At 45.0% G+C, this 26,114-nt stretch overlaps 1 protein-coding gene across 1 annotated transcript in view; it reads right to left on the reverse strand.

Moving 5' to 3' along the window:
* Nucleotides 1-26,114, reverse strand: part of LOC126158202 (uncharacterized) — a 124,354-nt gene that overhangs the window by 1,250 nt on the left and 96,990 nt on the right. Inside the window, exon 7 of the mRNA XM_049916427.1 lies at nt 7,706-8,277. Within this exon, the coding sequence (XP_049772384.1) occupies nt 7,706-8,277 (572 nt within the window). The remainder of the gene's footprint in view (nt 1-7,705; nt 8,278-26,114) is intronic.

Here is a 26,114-nt window from a genome sequence, read left to right on the forward strand (position 1 = left end):
GCTCGGAGACCATGTCTGCGGTTACCCTTGACGCTACACCACAGACAGGTGCGCCAGAGATGGTGTACTCAACGACGAACCTGGGTGCACGAATGGCAAAACGTCATTTTTTCGAATGAATCCTGGTTCTGTTTACAGCATCATGACGGTCGCATCCGTGTTTGGCGAAATCGCGGTGAACGGACGCGTGGAAGCGTGTATTCGTCATCGCCATACTGGCGTGTCACCCGGCGTGATGGATGGGGTGCCATTGGTTACACCTCTCGGTCACCTCTTGTTCACATTGACGGCACTTTGAACGGTGGACGTTACATTTCAGATGTGTCACGACCCGTGGCTCTACCCTTCATTCGATCCCTGCGAAACCCTACATTTCAGCAGGATAATGCACGACCGCATCTTGCAGGTCCTGTACGGGCCTTGCTGCATACAGAAAATGTTCGACTGCTGCCCTGGCCAGCACATTCTCCAGAGCTCTCACCAATTGAAAACGCCTGGCCAATGGTGGCCGAGCAACTGGCTCGTCACAATACGCCAGTCACTACTCTTGATAAACTGTGCTATCGTGTTGAAGCTGCATGGGCAGCTGTACGTGTACCCGCCATCCAAGCTCTGGTTGACTCAATGTCCAGGCGTATCATGGCCGTTATTACGGCCAGAGGTGGTTGTTCTGTGTACTGATTTCTCAGGATCTATGCATCCAAACTGCGTGAAAATGTAGTCACATGTCAGTTCTAGTATATCATATTTGTCCAATGAATATCCGTTTATTATCTGCATTTCTTCTTGGTATAGCAATTTTAATGGCCAGTAGTGTAATTCAAGATAACGATCTTCACAAATTCAGCAAGCCAATAGCACACTTGTCCACATGTAGCCCTTACGCAAGCAGTTATTGTTGGATGTACAACAGAGCGATATCGAACTGAATTCTGTCCAATTGACCCTTTAGATCACCAAAATCCCGCGATGCGTGGAGGGCCCTGTCCATAACGCTCCAAACGTTCTCAGATGGGGAGAGACCCGACGACCTGGCTGGCCAAGACAGGGTTTGTCAAACAAGAAGACAAGCAGTAGAAATTACTGAAATGTAAGCACAGTATGGTTTGTGTTATGTGTGTCGACAGAAGTGCCGACACAGTGTTATTATGAAGGGGCCGAATAGGGCACGCGTCAACTCACGCCGTCCTGCGTTAAGTCTGAAACAGGATACTTCATAAATGCTATAAAGAAAAGAACGGAGCTTCTCGTATACTCAACTTTATTCTCCTGTGTGGTACATCTCCATGGTGAATACAAGTAAGACTCTCTCCAGATATGATTAACTGCGCCTTGCTAGGTCGTAGCTATGGACTTAGCTGAAGGCTATTCTAACTGTCTCTCGGCAAATGAGAGGAAGGCCTCGTACGTCTAGTCGCTAGCAATGTCGTCCGTACAACTGGGGCGAGTGCTAGTCCGCCTCTCTAGACCTGCCATGTGGTGGCGCTAGGTCTGCAAGTACTGAGTGGCGACACGCGGGTCCGACACGTACTAATGGACCGCGGCCGATTTAAGCTACCACCTAGCAAGTGTGGTGTCTGGCGGTGACACCACAGTTTGCTCAGAAGGGCAACAAAATGGGGCGTAGAATATCGTCGACGTACTGCTGTGCTCTAAGGGTGGCGCGGATGGCAAAGAAAGGGGCTCTGCTGTGAAAAGAAATGGCACCCCACAGCATCGCTCCCAGTTGTCGGGCTGTATGCTGGGCGACAGTCATGTCAGTATCCCACCACTGCCTGAGACATCTCCAGACATGTCTTCGCTGGTAATCTGGACTCAGTTCGAATCGGGGGTCATCAATGACAAAATGTCTATGAACACTACGGTACTTAATATCTTAGGTCATCACTCCCCTAGAAGTTAGAACTACTTAAACCTAACTAACGTAAGGACGTCACACACACCCATTCCCGAGGCAGGAATCGAACCTGCGACCGTAGCGGTCGAGATTTCCAGACTGAAGCTGCTAGAACCGCTCGGCCACAATGCCCGGCTATCAACGACAACATCTGTACTCTGGTCAATGATATTCCAGACCCAACAACCAGGAATAATGGTCTGGGGTGTCACTTCATTTCATGGGGAGAGATCCGACGACCTTGCTGTAATGTCATCTGCTGATTCCTAGCTGCGCATTGATATGTCGTCGATACTAAGCGTCCAGTTTCCTTACAGAAGGGCCAGAGGTGGACCAACGCGTTACTGATTTGTTCAATTTGTGAAGCCCTTTCTCTTGAATATATCATCAATTTTTCTAAAATTGTTACAATTGGTTTGTCTCTAAGTGTACATCACATCTACTGATTTCCGTCCAATTCAGATAATGCCGCCCTGGTGCATTGGTTCTTTTTAATTTTAATTTTTAATTTTTAGAGTAGTATTGAATAACTGTCACCACACTCAGACATGCCCCGCGCCCTTACTGGGATTTTCTTCAGTACCTTCTGGTATCCACGGTTAGCTAAACACGGTTAGCTGTTTTCACTCTGCCAGCCGGAGTGGCCGAATGGTTCTAGGCGCTACAATCTGGAACCGCGCGACTGCTACGGTCGCAGGTTCGAATCCTGTCTCGGGCATGGATGTGTGTGATGACCTCAGAAGTTAAGTCCCATAGTGCTCAGAGCCATTTGAACCATTTGTTTTCACTCCACCGTCAACACCAGAAGATGCTAGCAGTGGGGCCGAAAAGCCGACCGTGATTAAGAAACAGAAAAGGTAAATAAAGCCTCCTGGTATCTTAGAAGATTTTACCTTCAATGACACCAGCCACAAAAGCCGGCAGACGTATTGGAACATGATATCAGTCTACTGGGAAACAGTCGTTCCAGCTAAATAACGCTGTATTTGGAAACAATCATGAGAGTAATTTAATTATCCTGCTGGTCACACTTATCTTTAACAAAATTACTGCCTTCGGCCAGCACCGGGCAAATTAGTTTAAAAAATTTACGGAAAAGTTCTCAGCTAGAATTGCATACTTAAAGTACAATAAAATAATGTCATGTGGAAAATTACAGGTCATGGTTCAGTCGCACCACTGCCGACAGTGCGCTATTTCCGAATGGCCGCGCGGAGTGGCCGCACGGTTAGAGGCGCCAGTCAAGGATTGCGCGACCTCTACCGCCGGAGATTCGAGTCCTCCCTCGGGCATGTGTGTGTGTGTGTGTGTGTGTGTGTGTGTGTGTGTGTTGTTCTTAGGATAAGTTAGTTTAAGTAGTGTGTAATTCTAGGGACCGATGACCTCTACAGTTTGGTCCCTTAGGAATTCACACACATTTGAACATTTCCGAATATACATGCGAGGATGTTTCACATAAAAGCTCATCCTTATGGGCTAGTGACACATCGCTACAAAAAGTTTTCAGTATAAAATTTAACACAACATACATTAGTTCATTAGTCAATAACATGTATAAAACGGCATTACCAACACTGCAATTACTGTATTTTATGTCACAGATGTGATGCATCTGTAATAAGCAGATAAATTACCTAATAGTATGGCAGTACGTCAGTAGTTCACATCCTTTAAAATTTCATTCCTAATGAAAAGTACCACTTAGAAAAGGAATCACTGAATAGAATAGAAATATAGCAGACAACATCATATACTACAGAACAAATGTCGACGACACCACTGCGCTATGTAGGCCTAATGCTGACGCACCTCTCGTTGGAGTTACAACAGGTATGTTACATAAGCAGTATTCACACTAAAGACAACTTATGACGAAGTTCGAAATGGAACCGAATATAAATTACTTTCGTTAAATTACTACAAAATCTGCTTATTTCTTTTGTAGTTCTGAGGGTCGCCGAAGCCACCTGAAATCGGTAATTTCGATAGAAATTATTCTCAATACAATACAGTCTCTGTGGACTCCAGCTATCCAGAAATCTGGTTCTATACAAAAAGAAAATTTTATGTTGTCCTACACCGATTGCGTGGTCGGACACGCGAAGCCACTGAGAAAAACGCTTCTCGTCTCTCACTGGTTGTCCAGTGCACACCCTTATAAGGCAGCGTTGCCTCTTCTGGTCTCTGACTGTCTAGCAGACGAGAGTGGTGACTTCAGGTCAGTCCAGCGCGAGGGAATGGATAAGTCAGAGTGGGGGTGATTGTGCATGGAGAAACACATACTGCATATGGTGTGGGCTTGCGCTGTAAGTATTAATGATTTTAATTACATTTTATTTCAGTTTCCTGTGATGTTTACCGAGAGTGATTGTGATATTTTCCACAAAGATAATTACAATTATAAAAAAGTGTGTTGCTGTCCTTAAACGTGAATGTTCATTGTCAATAACCAAGGAGCCTTTTCATTCATACAATGTAGACTTTCACGGCCGGTGTTGTCTTCAGTTGAAACTTCCGGTCTGAGAGGCCGTGGTCGATGTATAAAATTTTCACATAACGCTTTGTCTTCCGCAGATGGAGACGAAACGTTAGCCGAAAATTTTATACAGCGACCACGGCCTCTGAGCCCGGACGTTTCAACTGAAGAGCCTTTTCTTTGTTTGTAGCGATCAGCATTGCAGTCAAGGTGAGTGCTATCAACGGGCCGACCGCTGTGCTGTATAATATCCCTGAGGGACACATCCACGGAGACACAAGGTTACTGCAAAGAGCACTAGCGACGTCTATCTAAGTGCACACGTCCACCTGCAACGACCGTGTGACAGCTACATACCACCCTCACCAGCACGTTTTCGCTAGTAATGACGACTGGAGGGAGCGCAGAGTGATGTGGGACAAAGAAGTCGCTCATAAAAGTAGAAGCTAATATGCCAAACGTATTACACACCTATATAGTACTTCGCTGCAGAACCTGAGTCATGAAAGAAAGTCAGACTACAAAGTAGGGTCGTGAAAATGAGATGAAGTTTTTGAGAACTCGGATAGATGTAAGAAAAACAGAAAAGATGAGGAATGAAAGGCGTAAAGTGATAGCACGTGAAGAATACCTATGTGGTGCTGACCCTAGAAATACTTCTTCCCAGGTAATAAGTAATAACTGTACCAAATTTAGTTGAAATCGATCAGATGGTTATGACGAAAATACACACACACACACACACACACACATACACACACACAAAAATGGTTCAAATGGCTCTGAGCACTATGGGACTCAACTTCTGAGGTCATTAGTCCCCTAGAACTTAGAACTAGTTAAACCTAACTAACCGAAGGACGTCACAAACATCCATGCCCGAGGCAGGATTCGAACCTGCGACCGTAGCGGTCTTGCGGTTCCAGACTGCAGCGCCTTTAACCGCACGGCCACTTCGGCCGGCGCCATACACACACACACACACACACACACACACAAATACATACATACGTTGTTATATATGTTCATGATAAGTCAGTAGCTACAAATGATAAGTTTACAGCACGATAACGCTACCGTCTTTGAGAAACACATTCAGAATAACTGCTACATGGATCAAGCAGGAGACTGCCTAAGTACTTGAGGAGATTGGTTCGAGTACAAACATCACGTTTTCTCCCCAAATGAAATGGTTTTAACCAGTGTAACTACTACAGTGTATTCACTGACCAATCATCAACTTGTAATCAGCAATGCTAGGTGCCCGATGTAAGAGGACTGTTGCAAATTGATACCAGGTAGCGGACACGCATCTACTGTGACAATGTCAGGAAACAAGACACGGCCGGTTATCAGGTTTCTCATAGCCGCAGAAACGTGCTAGCTCAGTACGGTAACGTTGTTGTCTCGGCCAGTAAGCACCCGCAGGAGAAAGGGGGATTTTTTTCAGTCTAGAACTAACGATCTTGCCCTTACCTTCTTCCTGCTAAATGAGTTTTGTCCAGAGCATATTGGTCGGGCTTACATGGAGAGTAATTTCCGCACGATGGGCGGTGTTTGCAGCGTACATTCTAAATATCCTGCCAGGAGGCAGCATCTTACAGAAGCCCAGTAATCAGGAGAGGGAAATGGCCCATGAGAATTCCTATATTCTGCTCTTGATTCTGACTGTCTGAAAGGCCTATAGTTATGTGAAGTTGAGGAGTCGACTGGCAACACTTGTGGGGTGGTTGGTTGGTTGGTTTGGGGAAGGAGACCAGACAGCGTGGTCATCGGTCTCATCGGATTAGGGAAGGATTGGGAAGGAAGTCGGCCGTGCCCTTTCAGAGGAACCATCCCGGCATTTGCCTTGAGCGATTTAGGGAAATCACGGAAAACCTAAATCAGGATGGCCGGACGCGGGATTGAACCATCGTCCTCCCGAATGCGAGTCCAGTGTCTAACCACTGCGCCACCCCGCTCGGTACTTGTGGGGTGGAAAAGCTTTGTGCCTTCTGGGCGAAGGTGGAATTTTCGTTTAGTATATCAAGATTCCGGAGTGGGTAATCCTTTGTAATCAATCCGATGTGCGTTCCCAAGTTCTATTTAGCATTTCCTGGTTGTCTCAACGAGTTTTGCGGGTTAGAGATCATGGACTTACACCGCAAATAGGGAGACATTAGAGGAAAGCGTGGCCAATGGCCTTGCCGCAATGGTAACAATGGTAACACCGGTTCGCGTCATACCACCGAAGTTAAGCGCTGTCGGGCTGGGCTAGCACTTTGATGGGTGACCATCCGGTCAGCCGAGCGCTGTTGGCAAGCGGGGTGCTCTCAGCCCTTGTGAAACGAACTGAGGAGCTAATGATTGCGGAGTAGCGGCTCCGGTCTCGGGAACTGACATTCGGCCGGGAGAGCGTTGTGCTGACCACGTGCCCCCCATATCCGCATCCCGTGACGGCTGTGGGCTGAGGGTGACACGGCGGCCGGTCGCTAACTTATGGCCTTCATGGCCTGTGCGGGAGGAGTTTAGATTTTTAGTTATAGAAGAGCGTTGAGTCATTAGCTATGTGGGGGTGGTGGCGGTTAAAAGTAATGGACTTGGTTAGCGTTAATTCATTTCAATAAAATTTTACTTCTTGTACCATGGAAATTGCAGTGTGATGTTTTGGTGTGATTCCTTTCCTATTGATTTTGAAGTGTATAGCTGACTTCTTGTTGTGAAAATTGACGAAGGGAGTTGTTCGGCACTAGCTGCAAGCGAAGTGCGAGCAATGAAAGGTGAACCTGTTCCTGTCCACCGGGCGAATGTAGGTTTCTTCCTTAACAGTCGTGATATAGGTACAGTCTTTTTGATATCGACTTCGGAACAGTTATAAATATAATCCTGAATAGCTGGTGAAAGCGAGGCTGGTGGCCAATATTATTTTCACTTTGCCCGCCGGCTGCAGCTGACAATTGATCCGGGTCCGCCAATAAAAATGTCCACTTCAATTCGCGACGCACTACTACATCGCGCAACTTGTCCCTCGCGCCACCCAACGACAAGAGTACGTGGATTGACACCGCGCCCGTGAATGTGACTTTGCACCACGCCACGGAATGCGAAGAACGGCCGAAAGGACCGTAGTGACGTAAATGTTGCCGAACGTCACACTCGCTCTATGACCTGACCTGACGGTTTTCATTGTGAGAACCCTGCCGGAAATCACGCTATGAGATTTACGTGCCTGAACGATCTCGACCCTGGTCAGCTCGGTCCACACCATCCTGAAGTAGTCCGCGGCGCTCCAGGCAGACGAGACGAACTCGACGGTGACGTGCGGAGAGTCGTCGCCGGCGGCGGCGTCCGGCGGGAGCAGGTCGGCGGCCGCGATGACGGGCAGCTCCTGCAAGGCACTGGCGTTGACGCCGCACGCGAACAGCAGCGGCGCGGGCCGCGCGGGCAGCGACACCGACAGCCGGCAGTCGCGCGACGCCAGCCGCGCGTCCTCGAAGTGCAGCCAGAGGTGGCGCTCCGGCCGCACCGCCAGCCGCCAGATGCAGTGCAGCGCGCGCGGCGGCTCCGCGAAGCCCAGCAGCGCCTCGAAGTTGGGGAAGCGCAGCTCGCCGTCGGTGGCGGGCGGCAGCAGCGGCGGCCCGCAGAGGGGCGCGTGCACGAAGCGGTAGCGCGCCTCGAACAGCGGCGGCGCGTGCTTGAAGTAGCTGGAGGCGGCGTGCGCCGCGTCGACGCGCAGCTCCAGCGTGAGGCGCTCGCCGCGCGACACCACCGACAGCGGCGGCAGCTGCGCGCCCCCGTGGCACAGGCACGCCGACAGCACCGCCGACACCGGCGACGACGCGTTGCCCGCCGGCTCCAGCACCACCAGCTTGTCCGCGCGGTCGCGCAGGCAGTCGCCGCACCGGCCCACGCTGTACGGGTTGTCCTGCACATACCGCCATCAGTCAGTTTAGAATCTCGACGGAACCCCACGAGCAATATAGGCTCTGCAACGAGCTTGTGTCATCCCACAGTAGACTCGAGGCCCACAAGTATCGCGCAGGTCTTACGAGTGCCAGCAGCCGTCTCCGATTGGGAGCGTGTAGCTATTTCAGACGAGCTTCGTAAGTTTTCTTCTTGTTTAAAACCAAACAAGTAGCACACGACAAAATTAATATTTTTAGCGGATACCTTTCAAATTACACTCAAGCATCATAGGAACTGGTATAGGGATGCACATTCAAATGCAGAGATGTGTGAACATGTAGTATACGGAGCAGCGGTCGGCAAAGCCTATAGAAGGCAACAAGTGTCTAGCGCAGTTGTTAGATCGGTTACAGCTGCTACAATGGCAGGTTATCACGATTTAAGTGTGTTTGGACGTGGTGTTAAAGTCGGCGCACGAGCGATGGGGCACAGCATCCCCGAGGTAGCAATGAAGTGAGGATTTTCCCATACGACAATTTCACGAGTGTACCGTGAATATCTGGAATTCGGTAAAACATCAGATCTCCCATATTGCTGCGTCCGGAAACAGGACGGGACCAACAATAACTGAAGAGAATCTTTCAGTGTGACGTAAGTGCAACCCTTCCGCAAAATTGCTGCAGATTTCGATGCTGGACCGTCGACAAGTGTCAGCGTTCGAACCATTCAACGAAACAAAGGAGGTGGCTTACAAAACACTCGTTCGACCTATACATGAGTATTGCTGATCAGTGTGGGATCCGTACCACGTCGGGTTGACAGAGGAGATAGAGAAGATCCAAAGAAGAGCGGCGCGGTTCGTCATAGGGTTATTTGGTAAGCGTGATAGTGTTACGGAGATGTTTAGCAAACTCAAGTGGCAGACTCTGCAAGAGAGGCGCTCTGCATCGCGGTGTAGCTTGCTGTCAAGGTTTCGAGAGGGTGCGTTTCTGGATGAGGTATGCAATATATTGCTTCCCCCGACTTATACCTCCCGAGGAGATCAAGCATGTCAAATTAGAGAGATTCGGGCGCGCACGGAGGCTATCCGGCAGTCGTTCTTCCCGCGAACCATAGGCGACTGGAACAGGAAACGGAGGTAATGTCAGTGGCACGTAAAGTGCCTTCCGCCACACACCGTTTGGTGGCTTGCGGAGTATAACTGTAGATGTAGATGTAGATGAACATCATCGATACGGGCTTTCGGATCCGAAGACCCATTCGTGTACCCGTGATGACTGCACGACACAAAACGTTACGCCTCGTCTTGGCTCGTCAGCACTGAAAATGGACTGTTAATCATTGGCAACATGTTGCCTGGTCGGACGAGTATCGTTTCAAATTCTATCGAGCGGATAGACGTGTATGGGTATGGAGACCACCTCATTCATCCATGGACCTCGCATGTCAGCAGGGGACTGTTCAAATTGGTGGAGGCTCTGTAACGGTATGGGGCGTGTGCATTTCGGGTGATTTGGTACCCCTGATATGGCCAAATACCACTCTGACACGTGACACGTACGCAAGAATCCTGTGTTATCACCTGCATCCGTTCATGGCGATTGTGCTTTCCGACGGATTTAGGTAATTCCAGCAGGACAATGTCACACACCACATCTCCAGGATTGCTACAAAGTGGCTCCAGGAACAATCTTCTCAGTTTAAATACTTCCGCTGTCCTTCAAATCCCGAAACATGATCATTATTGAGCAAATCTGGGATGCCTTGCAACGTGCTGTTCAGAAGAGACCCCGTTGTAGTCGTACGGATTTATGGACAGCCCTGCAGGATTCATGATGTCAGTTCCCACCAGCACAACTTCAGACATTAGTGGAGTCCATGCCACGTCGTGTTGCGGCCTTCTGCGTGCTCGCAGGGGCCCTACACGATATTAGGCAGGTGTACCAGTACTTTGGCTCTTCATTGTAAATATTGGTTTCCCGAGGGCCCTGCACGGTGCTGAGCGTTTGCGACGTGTGGCGGGCGATCCGATTAGTGTGACGTCACAAATTTGTTGTGCAACCTGTGTATCACGTTGGCCCCGAGCAGCCTTGTCCACCACACTTAGCGAACACTTGGGTCCATGCAGGGCCCATGAGAAATCAGTATATCGATGAAAAGGTACCAACTAAAGGTTTTAATTTTGTAGTGTGGTATCGAGAGCTCGCATACAATTAAACGCGCAGATAAGAATTATTGAACTCGTCTAGAATCACAGTAGTTCCTCACTTCCCGCCAGAGACGGCTGCTGCCACTCGTAGGAGCTGATGTGTCACGTGCTGTGACGTACGCGCCGCGGCCTGTCTTGGCGAGTCTCGAGTCTCAATTACTGACGTCGATAGATATGTTGTTATTGCGAGATATACGACCACGCGAATGTCACGTTAATTCGTATAAAATGGAAGGAGGACAACCAGAAAGTAATGCTTCCTGTTTTTACACTTTTTATTGGATCGCTTTCTTGCCCATTTATACATTGATTTTAATCTGACTTCCGATGAGCTACAGACCTGAAACTTTCTACATAGCTCAGAACTGAATTTTAATGCAATACTAATTCGCTTTCCACTCTGATGTGTTTCGGAGAGTTCTTTGTTTACCGCTATTATTTACTAATCAGCTAGAGACTTGAAACAATCCACATAGCTTAAAACGAGATGATGATAGAATGTTAACTGTGTTTCGTGTCGTGCTGTCCAGGCGGACACTGGTTGCTTGTCCTATTCTCCCATGCGTTGATATGAAGTAAATGTGATTCCCCCTGACTGATTGGTCCGATCGCCACACATTTATCCTCTCGTAATTATTTGGTGGCACCTGAAGGTGAACGTTTAAGCTTCGAAACCGGTCATGGAATAAATTAAGAAGATTATTAGCAACTGGAGTGGATTTTTAGTGTGTAATATTAATTCGCTTCCTTGTCTTGTATGTGGCGGAGGGTACTTTATTTACCACTACCATTTCCCAATGAGGTTGACACTTGAAACTCTTATATCTCAGAACTGGATTATAATGCAGTACGAACTAACTTTCTTGTCTGGTGAGTAGCAGAGAGTAGTTTGCTTACCGCTGTCATTTCCCAATGAGCTACAGACTTGAAACTTTCAACATAGTTCATAACTGGATGACAATGCAATATTAACTTGCATTCGTGTCTGGTGTGTGGCGGAGGGTACGTTTCGTACCACTGCTGCTTTCCCTATTTCCTCTTCCAGTCTCAAAAATTTCGAGGTAAGAATGGTCCGAATGTGAGATCGAGTCTGATTTTTACCTTGGAGGTCTTTTGTGACATCATCAAAGGAGGCTCCAGTGAATTGGTTGACACAAGTGAAGAGTAACCGAAATAATCCTGAAATTTCTCATGTGTCTTTGTTGCAGTCTCATTAAAATGTTTGAAATCGATGGTCACACACCACTAAAAAGCATAAAATAATTATTTAAACAAACAATTTAATATAGCATGTTTCCAAATGGACTAAAAACTATAAAATAATTTCTCCTAGCCCCATAACGATTGCGAACTCCATACAAACAGTCCTGCAAATTTGTGCTTGTAACATTTTGATAAAGCTATCAAAATACTTGTACAATTGAAACGACGAACGATGGATGCCTCCAAAGCATAACTGATTTATGAATGTTTCAAATCCTTATTATTTACTGTTGCATACGCCCCACGTTTCTGGTTTTAAATTCTACAAGTACTTTCATCACTATTACAATTTCAGAAGCACAAACTTTCAGGACTCTATGGGGCTAGGAATCTGTACAAGGCTAGGAGAAAATATTTTACACTTTTTAGTTTGTTTTACAAACGTGTTATATTACGAAATGTTTAGTTAAATAATTACTTTCTACTTCATTAAGTTCGATAATGTGTCCGCCTCCTTAGCTGAGAGGTCAGCGTAGCTGACTTTCGTGCAGACTACTCGAGTTCGATTCCCGGTACTACCAGGGAATTTTTCTTGGTCGGAGGACAGGAACGTAGTACACTCAGCCTCATAGTTTCAACTGATGAGTTACTTGACCGACTAGAAGCAGCACCAGGTCTGCTACACCGACAATGGTCGAAAGTGCGATGTACTGACCCTGACACTTTCATACCACATCCAAATGACACCATTTTCAGTGGATGACGCGGCAGTCGGTCAAACCTGATGAACCGTCTCCCACCGGAATGGCAGTGCTTATTATTCTCAAGTTGACAATGCACTAATCACGAGTTTGGTTTACTCATTTTAACGTTCTTCTGTAGCTCACTCCAATAACAGCGTCCCACATCAGCAGACAGCAAAACTGCGCAAATTTAGAAAATGACCAGCAAGACGTGTGAATAAGACAGGGATCCACGACTGAATTCGTTACTACAGGAGGTGAGGCACCCAACTGAAGGGCAGACGTAGTGGGCTAATGCATCACGGAATAGACGGTTTAAGGACTGCGGTGACTCCATACAACATCCCACGTGTCGATCAAATCATCCATGTGTTCGCCACAATCAAAGAAGCTCATCAGAGGCATCACCTTGAAAATGCACAAACAAATGAAAATTCTGTGCACCAGTGGCTGAGGAAGTAGGACTGTGATTTTTACTACACAGATATAAACTCTCTTGTCTCAGGAAAACTGTGAGCAAAGATGGTGCTTATATTGAAAAGAACAAAAATATTGTAAGTGCTATCCTAGGTACTTGTTATTTACTTTTCTCATAAAATAACAACGTAAAAAGCACTACTTTATGGCTGATCTTTGTAGATATAACGCCGGCCGGTGTGGCGTTCTAGGCACTACAGTCTGGAACCGCGCGACCGCTACGGTCGCAGGTTCGAATCCTGCCTCGGGCATGGATGTGTGTGATGTCCTTAGGTTAGTTAGGTTTAAGTAGTTCTAAGGTCTAGGGGACTGATGACCTCAGAAGTTAAGTCCCACAGTGCTCAGAGCCATTTGAACCATTTTTTTTTGTAGATACAACAACCAGCTACGGCCAATGATGCTATTTACTTAAACTAAATAGGGCCTTTATCAGTTTCGAGCGAGCATCTTCGGACTTCTGTTAACACTTATGTTTACATTTGCTGAACAAGAGACTTTGGCTGTTTCTTGAATTGGGAGGAAGTTTCTTTGCTGAAGAGAGTCAGTGCTACTAGGTTGTGGAGGGTCGTGCAGACACCGGGATTATCACGTGCCATTTTCTAAGGGGTTCATGCAAGTACGTATCACCCTCCCGCAGTTAACAGCCATCCCAAGACAGCAGTTTATACGTAAAACTACATCGATACCCGGCAGTCCATTTTACGACGAACATGAATGTAGTGCTATTCACTGTAGTTTCATGGACTACTGCAGAGACAGAACGGTCGTTTGGGAATTGGACAACCAGAAAGTGATTAAACGAATTACAAAAGGCTGTCCGCAAGGGTCGATCTGCGGCCCCATCTTCTGGGACATAGTGATAGAACCGCTCCTACAGTTACTAGAAGAGCACATCCTGACAGATGGAGTTGTCGCTTATGCTGATGATCTACTCGTCGTGGTTTCAGCAAACAACCGTGCCCAGCTAGAAGAAAGAGCCAATGGAACACTTAGGACAATAACCCAATGGTGCACAGATAATAAATTAAAGATAGCAGGAAACAAAACAACTTATACATTGCTAAAGGGTATCCTGCGCAGGAACCCAATAGTCAAACTCGGGGACACAAACATAAAAAGACTAGCAGTCACACGCTATCTAGGAGTATACATTGATGAACGATTGAACTTCCACGAACACATGCGAATATGCACAAACAAAGCAGAAAAGATACTACACAAACTGGCTAGGCTAAATTCGGAACAATTCAGGCTACCCCTGTCAGTGACACGAACATACCATTGCGCTCTCTTCGAGTCAGTACTATGCTTTGCTGCCAGTACGTGGGCCCACAGGTTAAATCTCTCAACCAACAGAACCATTGTACGTTGAGGCCAAAGAAGTGTTCTACTTCGACTAACAGGGGCATTCAACACAACATCAAATGACGCACTATGTGTCGTCATGGGAGTCTTCCCCATAGATATCACCATCAGTTACCGCGCAGCAATGTACTGGCTTAGGATGGTGAGAATAGACCAGGTTCGGCAGATCACTGGTGTACCGATTGAGACAACACGCCAACTCAGAGCATGGCGAGTGGATACCTGGCAGAGCGAGTGGGCCAACAGCGATAAGGGCCGCCGTGTATACAACTTCTTCCCTGACATCCGGGAAAAACTAAAACTAAAACATATTGATCCCAGCCGCGGTATAGTACATTTCATCACAGGACATGGCCCTTATCCCACGCACCGGTACCGCGTGAGTCTGCAGCAGACTAATAGATGCACATGCGGGGAAGAAGGTTCCCCTGAACATACTGTCTTCTTCTGCGGACAGCGCACGAACATAAGACACACAGTACACATAAATCGCCTGAACACACAGAACGAACTATATGCCATAATACGCGACCCGGAAAGGTGGACTGAACTCAACAAACTAACGGACGAAATCTCGAAGATCCAACAAATAGAATACTTGCGCAACAGAGCCTACCGAAGGCAAGTCGGTCCAAACAGACGTCACGATGCCCAGGGGGACACAGATATGATTAGCACCACGAGTGATGAAGAAGAAACAGATACAGACCAGGGCACCAACACGGATATTGAATCGTCCAGCGCGGATGATCCATAGTGTCAACCAAGTGAAATTCAAAGAACAGAATGGAACAACCGACAAGAGGTGCACAAGTCACACACAATCCTAAAAACAGATTGCACCTTATATGTAAATAGTTAACAGCATCTCCATGTCTAATAAGAGCTTAAAGCTGGGTACCTCTTCAAGGGATCTACGCCTTCCGTTAAGAGGCAGCGCACAGTCTGGATGGAAGGATCTTTTGAGCCCAACCCGACGGATACCTATGATAGATCGGGGAAAACCACCGTTTAGGCTGTGTTGCTGGCGGGGCCGGAAGGTGCTAACTGCCACACCACGTATCATTGTAAGTCTCATTGGCTCAGCGTGAACTGTTTGTACAACCAACCTACACAGCCTATACGTCAACCTCCACTACACTAATAACTTCTGATCTGAAGCATAAAGTTAGGCACCTCTTCAAGGGACCTACGCCCCCTGGTAAGAGGCGGCGCACGTCCTGGATGGAAGGATCTTAATTGTGGTTCCTCTCTTTTGAGCCCAACCCGACGGATACCTATGGTAGATTGGGGAAAACCACCGTTCAGGTCGTGTTGTCGGCGGGGCCGGGAGGTGCTTGCGCCTGATATACTATACTAGGAGCCCTGTAGGCTCAACACAAACCGTTAGCGTCATTACCTTATTACTTTTACCACAAGTACCCTTTCATTAGCAACTCTGAGCCAAGCACAAAATCAGTTACCTCTCTATTGTATATCGTAAATAGTTTAGCAGGCTGGACATGGAGGTCTTAGTCTTAGTTTCTAGCTTTAACGTACTCTAATCTCTTTTAGTTAAGTTAGTTTTTAGGATGGTAGATGTTAAAGGCATGGTGAGCGACGGCCAGCGTCTTGAGGGTCATTCCAAGACCCGGGCCGCCGCCCACAACCAGGTGACGGGCAATATTATACCTATCCCTTCTCTATTCAGTTCTCTCCCTTCCTTCTTTCTAAATATTTAATTTCGTTTTGTTTATTAATATCTTACTTGATTTTGTATTAGTTATAAGTTTTTCTAATGCTGCACAAAAAAAAAGATATCAAATGGATCTAAACAAATAGAGCCCGCCTCCACGTGGCGGGACACGTGCAACGGTGTGAGTGGGGACGGGAGCCGGGGTGGTGTTACTTTCAGTCACTCCGGACCCCGGACTCAGTCACAGCGGCTAAGTGGCAACATACGACCCACCATAAGAAATTAGACGGTGGATCATAAAATATAAGCATATAAGCAGCTAGTGGAAAAAAAGTGTCAGAAACTTTATAACTTGTCGCAGTTCGCGACAGATGGTATCATAACTGACTCAGAAACACAAGTTAAAATCTACGATCTGCACGTCAATTTAACAAATGTACAGATAAATAAAAGTAAAACAGATTTATTAGAGAAAGGACTTCAGCATAACTTGACGCACAATTTATCAAAAACTAAATTAAAGAAATAATTTCTGAGGCAAAAGTAGCTTGTATTTATGCAAAATTAAACAAAAATTAAGAAACAAAAGTTTCTTTATAGACGAAAAAATCCCTACATAATGCACTGCATGCAGATACTCATAATGTACCGGAACTTACGACAGTAAAAACCTTAAATAAAAAATTGCTAGATACAGAACCTTTAGTGATAAAATCTGATAAGCGTAAAAGCAATGGTATTATATGAAAAAGATTGCACTGACAAAACATTACAGTATTTCGAACAGAATGGCATAAACGAAATTAGTAAAGATCCACTCAATATGTATCAAACCGAAGTGAAAATAAAAATTGATACCTCAAGTTTCTGTTTGACCCATTAGGGAAATGCTAAGATAATGAACCCTACTTTTCCTACTGCAAAGAGCTCGGATTGAAACACATAAACTTGAAAAGGCAAATCGAGTAATTACTAATAACGACTATGCCCCCAGTAGTGAACTCAATTACGTACTTGTGGTATCTACCACTGTTAAGTCTCCCCACCGGGCAGCGACGCGCTCCAATACGCGCCGCCTAGAAAGGCGTCGTTGGCAGCACTCGTCTGTAGGCGGCCCGCTGCTAACTTCGTAGTCCGCCTTCGCGCTCGCGCGCTTCAAACCACAGCTATTGGCCACCCATAATACTGATCGATTGTCCGCGCAGAATGTACAGTGATTCCAGCCGCTCCATTAACCTTGGAGCCTTATTTAACACCGCTACTGACTTCTACAAGCCAGTTCTCGTCGTGCTATGTTGTACTCCACAACTCGGAAGTGCTACGCTGCTGTGGATCTGTTGTTCGATGTTTATTTGACAGCACTCTGCACTTGTGTGGTTGTCGAAGGTTAGGTTCATACTGATTAAGCGACTAGAATTCGAACTTCGTAAAAGGAACGTATATTCGTATGACATCCGCTCAGATATAATTTATAATCTATATTTTTTCATCACTGGTCATGTAATTTAATGTGTATGATACCTGAGTGGTCATATGATTTAAAAACCACGTGTCTTCGCATGAAGTCTTAGTGACTTTCACGCTGACTGCTTACTACTTTTAGTCAAATTTAATTATTAGGACAAACACACTTATAACCATCGACAAGCAAACGAAGAAACGCATAGAGTTTTCCTGAAAATGTATGCCTGTCGCGATTTGCGAAATCCTTTATACATGCAATCTGGTAAGTTGGCGGGGAGTACTTTGCACCTCAAGGCCTCGAGCTGCAGACACAGAGGCAGGCCCCATTTGGCACTTAACCTGCATATCCGTGAGATGTTGCTAATGCAGCAAAGAACGAATAGATTAGGTGCAAATCTTTTGAATGTCACAGAATTTACACTTGTACTACAAAAATGAATGTGACTGCTCGTTCTTCGACTACTGAAAATAACGAATGTCATAACGATTCGCACGGTCACCTCGTCCACGACCCTCTTGCCAAGCGTGAAGGCTAACCATTTGACCAGACTGACTTCGTATTGTCGGCACCTTCACACAGATACCTCAGTTACATAGTAGACGCTTAAAACTTCTCCTACGATTTTCTCGGAATTGCCAGAGTAGTTTACCTTATTACTTGTTGTTTTAATGGTCAACCAAAGGCGTATAAAATTTGAAGTAAATCCTTGATCCCAACGTCATGGCCCCCCTTTGTCAGCAGAGTTGAAGATAGAATCGATGCACTGGAGGAAAACTCCAGAATTGCACAATAACTTGCACAGATGGATGACCCACCAATGCATGCATAGATAGAAGTACTGAAACATCAGATCTCACCATTAGAGGCGAAAACCTGAGGGCCACACAGAAAGCTGATAAGCTGCTCATGAATTTATGTGGTAGTGACTAATGAAGATACGAACAGTAAGAATAAGAAAAAAATTGAAAAAGGTAAAAAGTCGAGTACTGTCTTTATAAAGAAAAGTTGCAACAATGATTCCAAATCACTCAGGCACATATTAACCAGCCAAATCAGGCCAACTAAAGAAGAGTTGCGTATTTATTCTGTCACAACAACAGACAATACAGTCATTAGTGATTGTCAAAACAGGTTCCAAGCAGCCTGTCAGAAATTAATCGAAGTACCAAACAAAAGAACGAAAATCAAATCTGAGGGACTACAAAGAAGCAAGACACTATCGGCAGTTTACCAAGCTCGGACATCACAGCTACGAAGAATTTCGTGAAAGTCTCTGTGTACGTCGGGACCTACTCAGAGATGAAAATTCGATTTAAGTCAGAACCGAAGGATAGAGGCTTCTCGCACAACATCCTTGAAGTCAATCCAACTCTGAGAAAAATCCTCTTACAAAAAAGGCAATGGCTTCATCAAGTACCGACGGCGAGCAGTCCTCAATTACATTTTAGCCCAGTGCTACAAATGTTGTGATGTAGGAGCACGCAATGAAAAACTTCAGGAACACTGAGATTATATGGGCTAAGTGTGGAAAAATGGACATAAAAAAGCGGAGTGTGGGTCCATTAACGCTCCCATCCGTATATCCTGCTCTAAGAGCAAATGGGCCATGGCTTTACACAGCACACAATAGCACGAACGTTCCCTCAATACAAGAAAGTCAGATAATGAAATCTAAACAAATAGTACAGAAACCTCACTCTTGGTAAAGTGGCTGTGACAGTGTATATGTCCACTTGGGAAGGAAGGAAAGATATTCTTCAAACAGCCCTGAGATGATGAAGGAAATAGCAAAGCTGAACTATGATCTAACCTCGACTACCATTATGAAACAGATACACGAATGCTAAAGTTAAAAAAAATACTAATCAAGATGAAACAATTGTGTTCTGCACTTGCAGAGTAGTCAGAAAAAAATTTATATAAATTAAATATTGGTGACATATAAGCAGTTTCAAATTTATACTTCAGTAATAAATTCATGGTTTTAATTGTAGCATATAGGAGAATTAATTTTGACACCATGGTTATTAACCAGAATTTCCTTTCATGTACACCACCGTGAAGGTACTGTAAGTGAAAACAATGCGAAATTAATAAGTTGCTGAAAGAAATCCTAGAAATAGTCCAGCATCCGAGAATTAATAGAATACAGTATATATTCAGGAGCCCAGTGTGAGGTAGGTTAACATATATTCCTCCCATGACTGTGATTCTAATTGCAGGCTATTACGCCATGCCTGCAGTAGTTGTCCTGTACACGGAATGGAAAGTCACAAACGTCTGTTTTTCGGACATCTGCGAAAGAACAGACACCACACACACTCAGAATCCAGAACATTATAACCACCACTTACTCCTGAGCGGAGTAAAGCTGCTCTTCACAGTGACAGCAAACCAGTGGTTCTTCAGTCTACATGATTACAACATGTGTGCCGGCCACACTCTTGTTGCCGATCTACGATGTGAGCGTGAACTATGTTTCGCTGGAGCTTGTATATCAGTATGAGAGACTTGAATTTATTCACAGGCTGGCAGTATTTCACGGTGTGCGTTCTTTGCCTAACCACAGACAACCAGAAGTTTGTGTTGTGCGGCAAACTCTCAAGCTGTACTGAATTGTAGCTGGTGTTTTTGTTCAAACACAGAGATTGTAAGCACGGTTACGACAAGAGTAAATTCGCTTCTCAGTTATCAATGTATAGAGTGTATAACGTTTACATTTTTTTTTTAAATGCGTCATTAATACGAGACCAGTTTTCGAGCCTACTGATGTTTCATTTTCCGCTACCGTAAATTGCAAGACGTATTAGTAGCAGTTCTCTTTTATTCGGGGAATTTTCTCCTCATAGGAAGTAATCTGCAGTTTGTTCCCCTTGTATAAACTTCAGCTGTGAAGAATGTCACCTGTTTCACCCTACATGTTAAATCGTAGCACCGGTGATCTTAAAACTGTGAATTTCCATAGTCATCATTTTTGGAGAGTTCTGTGTAAGGAGAGAATTCTGAGTTTCAAAGTAATATACTTTCATGGACAATTTTATAGATACCCATCCACAACTCTCCTCCATGTTTCAGAAACATCTGGAAGATGATGGAAGGCAAGGGGATTCAGTCGAAAACAGCACATTATCTGTGATTGAAATCCTCATAAAGTTCTTTTCAACAGCTGTCAGTTGACAGGAAGGTAAAGTTTACTTTTTTCATTGCATTTGTTTCTTTTACACGCTCTTTCTTGGTAATAATACTAAGTTTACCACCGCTTCTGGTAGAGTCACTTTCGAATAAATAATAGCAAATTACATCAACAATAAGAAATCAACCGCTTCAGTCCTATGATAGTCCAAGTGTCAGCTTACGCCTCTTGCTACATTACATTAATGAAATTTTCTCATTTAGAAAAACGCTCTTTTTCTAAATTAAAATGGATTACAGTGATCCACGTAGAGCGAATGGTAACCCTGTCTCGCAAAGAACGAACTGAGCTTTTTCATTACTGTAATGTTAGAGCAGATGTACGCTGCAGTCATGCTGTGGACTTAGGTCTAAACCGCTTAGGTTGAAAAGACCAGTTACGTGGATGATGTACCTGTTTTCATCGATATATCCCTTAAGTAAAGCCAGAGTGTAGCAGAGATAATGAATATAATTTCGTCCTACGGAGGACGCATTGCAGCCATCTAGATTCTATACACTTTTAAAAGGTAACGTATTCACATGGAAACGCCAAATAAACTGTTATAGGCATGCGTATTCAAATACAGAGATATCAAAACAGGCAGAATACTGTACTGCGGTCGGCAACACCTATACTAGACCACAAGTGTCTGGCGCAGTTGTTAGATCGGTTACTGCTGCTACAGTGGCAGGCTATTAAGATCTAAGAGAGTTTGAACGAGGTGGTATATTCAGCGCACGAGTAATAGGACACAGCATCTCCGAGGTATCGATGAAGTGAAGATTTTCCCGTACGACCATTTCGCGAATGTACCGTGAATATCAGCAATCGGGTAAAACATCACACCACCGACATCGGTGCGGCCGGAAGAAGATCCTGCAAGAACGTGACCAACGACGACTGAAGAAAATCGTTCAACATGACAGAAGTGCAACCCTTCCGCAAATTGCTCCAGATTTCAATGCAGTGCCATCAACAATTGTCAGCGTTAGAACTACTCTACGAAACACCATCGATATGGGTTTCGGAGCCGAAGACCCACTCACATACCTTTTATGACTGCATGAGACAAAGTTTTACGCCTCGCCTGGGCCCGTCAACTCCGACATTGGACAGTTGATGACTGGAAACATGTTGCCTGGTCGGACGAGTCTCGTTTCAAATTGTGTAGAGCGGATGGAAGTGTACGGGTATGGAAACAGTCTCATGAATCCATAGACCCTGCATGTCATCAGGGGACTGTTTAAGCTGGTGGGTGCTCTGTAATGGCGTGGGGTGTGTGCAGTTGGAGTGATACGGTACCCCTAGTATGTCTAGATACGACTCTGACAGGTGACACGTACATAAGCCTCCTATCTGATGACCTGTATCCATTCATGTCTATTGTGCATTCCGATTGACCTGGGCAATTGCAGCATGACAATGCGACACACCACACGTCCAGAATCGCTACAGAGTGTCTCCAGGAACACTCTTCTGAGTTGGCCACCAAACGTTCCCTAAATGAATGTTATTGAACATATCTGGGATGCCTTGCAACGTGCATTTCAGAAGAGTTCTCCATCCCCTCGTACTCTTACGGATTTATGGACAGGCCTACAGGATTCATGGTGTCAGTTCCGGCCAGCACTACTTCAGACATTAGTCGTGTCCTTGCCACGTCGTGCTGTGGTACTTCCGCGTGCTCGCGGGGGCCCTACACTATATTAGGTAAGTGTACCAGTTTCTTTGGCTCTTCAGTGTAGCTGCATTGTAATCAATGCTTCTTATTCGATCCATTCAGTATGGACAGTGTGGACATTGACTGCTTTCATGCTTCTGTGCAAGATGTTCAAGTCCCTAAGGAGTAGATCGGAGGGAGCACGTTAAACACGATTGCACTGATAAACAATTCAAGTAATTTTTTCCGCTACATAATTTCCCAAATTTTTGTAAAAGTCAAAATCATATTGTCTTACACCTAGAGTGACTCCTTTCTAAGTGAGTGTACTATTCGTCACTGCGGCCAGCTTCAAGTAATGCATGTCCTAGTTATTTGTCACGTACATCCATAATATGATCTGGCCTCTTACAAAATAAGGCGTGCAAGTGAAGTAATACTGTGAGCATGGAGAAAGGTCGTATCAAATGCACCCCATGATACTCCCATGATACTCCTATTCTCCTTTCTCATAGGCAAAATACAGAGAAACCTGCCGCCCCAACATGTGCATCCCCTTCTTCACCGAGAGTACCTGTGTTGTCTTCCAGACAATGAATCACATCATCGTTCTCGAAATTGTGACTCTACTTTGAGGCTATCTCTCGTAACTTTGTAACTTTTCATAAGATACAAGACTTTCTCACTAAACTGTATCTTTATGCAGAGTACTCCCTAACGCCTTTCAAGGTGGCATTCTAACCCCATTGCCTTTATTTATCTACGCTCTAGATCTTCTGTTGCTTCATCAGGATATGGACTGCACATAGTTTTGCAGCGTTCTGGTACTGAACGCACATACTAATATTTTAGCAGCAGTCTCATTCCTGGGAAACTGCTGTTTCTGTTCGACTACAGACCACGTTGACTTAACGTATACGATTACTACGTATCATTTAACATTCTGGGTATTTAAAAGACATCAATTTTGATGTCATGAATTTATATCTTGATTAACATTACTTTGCCAGACTCTACATTAAGGTAATGTGAATACGACCATAATAATTTGCGAAGATATTTTAGGCGTTTAAAATAGACTGACTTATCCAGAGGATCTATGTATGTAGAGCTGGAATATAATGCAACTGGATTTTCGAAGATGCCGTTCTAGTACCATGAGAGAGATTACGTTGTAGCGATTTATTTTATGAGGTCCATCATTCTTTCCTCCCCTGTGCCAAGCTCTTTACCTGAGAGCAGAACATCCGTACAGCGCCGTGTGCTAGCCGCACATTCTCAGAATTATTTTTCGCAGCCTAAGACCTATGTTTGAACACACGTGTTGTAACTGGGATTCACAGTCATAAAAAAACTTTTTGAAGGACATCATCTTTACGCCACTGACTGTTATAAGTTTTTATTACAAGCTATTGCAATTTCGGCCTTAGGCTATCATCAAGTGCTGATTTTACGTCTTTAAGCAATGTCAACGCAACGTAAGCTGACACATTTGTATGTCGTTGTCAATTCTTTTAACGACATACAAATGTGTCAGCTTACATTACGTTGACATTGCTTAAAGCCGTAATATCAGCACTTGTAAATGACCTAAGGCCGAAATTACGATTGTGTGTAATAAAAACTCATAACAGTCAGTGGCGTAAAGATGTCCTTCAAAAACCTATGTTTGATTCTGTTAGATTTCTATGGTGAGGAATTCTACTAGTCAGCTACTTATGTGTCGGTCATCCGTTATTTTGCTTCCAAGATAGAATAAAAATTTCGTACGAGAAAATTATGCTACGTCTGTATACTGTTGCTGACTGCTGCTCCTTATTAGTTCATCATTCGTGCCCGCATCTCGTGGTCGTGCGGTAGCGTTCTCGCTTCCCACGCCCGAGTTACCGGGTTCGATTCCCGGCGGGGTCAGGGATTTTCTCTGCCTCGTGATGGCTGGGTGTTGTGTGCTGTCCTTAGGTTAGTTAGGTTTAAGTAGTTCTAAGTTCTAGGGGACTGATGACCATAGGTGTTAAGTCCCATAGTGCTCAGAGCCTGCCTCATCATTCGTTAGTATATTATAAATCCGTATTCTGTGCTCATTAGACTGTCCATTCCATTCAACAGGTAATTCTTTGTCATTTTCACATAGCACAGAAATGTTGTCAACCAATCTTATCACTGAGAATCTTTTCGCCACAGATTTTTCTGTGCCTTCCTTTTGTTTCATTCTTTGCTTCTTGGAAATACAGATTCATCTGTAAAGGACAAAGGTTGTATCCCTGTTTTAAGCCCTTTCTAAGTGACTTAGTAAATACATTCACTTCTTGGGACAAGTTATCTGCTGTAACTACGTTATGTCATCAAGATCGTTGTATAGCGGTCTGAGCCAGCAATCAAAACTGTATGTTCCGTTAAGAGCGAATAAAATTTACATATGGATATCTGTTTTTACCAGGGTGATTGATTTATTCTACCCGTGTTCTTTCATGAAATGTGTTGCTTCAATCCTGGATGCCTTTGCGTGCAGTAGTGAGTTCTCCAATTTTGCTTATGCGCTTAGGTTGCTATGAAACAACGGATGCTGTAATCAATGGTAGCCGAAGTATGGACGTAGGAGACCACTCGGGAAAGTGAGTAAAATATTCAAATGCACTTGTCAGAAAAATCTTCCAAAGTTTTCTTCCACTAGACGATGCTACTGAAAACACAGACTAATTCTTTTACAAAGTAAAAACAGCAACCAGTCGCCAAGTAAAGATCTAATGACGTCTCACTTATGCAGTGTCCTACTACAATATGCAAAAGAATTAAAAGGATCATTTTTTCGAAAATCAGTAACTGCCTTCCATGGCGACGCAGAAGTTTGAAATTAGGCTCAAAGGTAGCGAAAAATCTTTTCTGTAATAGTGCAAAGCCGAGGCGCCCTGATGTGTCACGTTCGGACTCGGCGACACTACAAACAGCAAGGTGCCGATACATGCGAGGAAAAGACCACAACACGCAAGTTCATGTGAGCTGTGAGTCGGGTTAACGACACATTTGCGCCAGATTTCGCCACAGTTCTGCCTACAGCCACCTTGAACGTGTCAGATGATGAGAAGGTCATCATAGAACCTCTTACCCACATTTCACCGTCTTTTGACGTCTGTGCGAAGGAGGTCAGAAATGCGACTCCCATCGTGGAAATCACGCGGTTTACTTCTGAGTAGCCGAGGAAATCGTTTCAGACATAAGGCCGCTAAGAATGGACACGAAAAGGTCCGAGGGGTATCAATGAAACCACCTCTTTTTCGAGATCGAAAACGACGATTCGTGGTGCGATGAGCAATTGGGACATACCGTGAAGAAGCAAAGAAACTGGTTCACACGCCTAATATCGTGTAGGGCCGCTGCGAGCCCATAGAAGTGCCGCAAACCTGACGTGGCATGGACTCGACTAATGTCTGAAATAGTGCCAGACGGAACTGACGCCATGAATCCTGCAGGGCTGTCCATAAATCCTTAAGATTACGAGGGGGTGGAAATCTCTCTTGAACAGCACTTTGCAAAGCATCCCTGATATGCTCAATAATGTTCATGTCGGGGGAATTTGGTGGGCAGCGGAAGTGTTTAAGCTCAGAAGAGTGTTCCTGGAGACGCTCTGTAGCAATTCTGGACGTGTGGGATGTCGCATTGTCCTGTTGGAATTGCCCAAGTCCTTCGGAATGCGCAATGGACATGAATGGATGCAGGTGATCAGACAGCATGCTTGCGTACGTGTCACCTATCAGAGTCCTATCTAGACGTATCAGGGATTCCATATCACTCCAACAGCACACGCCTCACACCGCTACAGAGCCTACATCAGCTTGAACAGTCCCCTGCTAACATGAAGGGTCATTGGAGTCATGAGGTTGTCACCA

Source organism: Schistocerca cancellata, chromosome 2, assembly GCF_023864275.1.
Source record: "Schistocerca cancellata isolate TAMUIC-IGC-003103 chromosome 2, iqSchCanc2.1, whole genome shotgun sequence".
NCBI classification, from domain to species: Eukaryota; Metazoa; Arthropoda; class Insecta; order Orthoptera; family Acrididae; genus Schistocerca; species Schistocerca cancellata.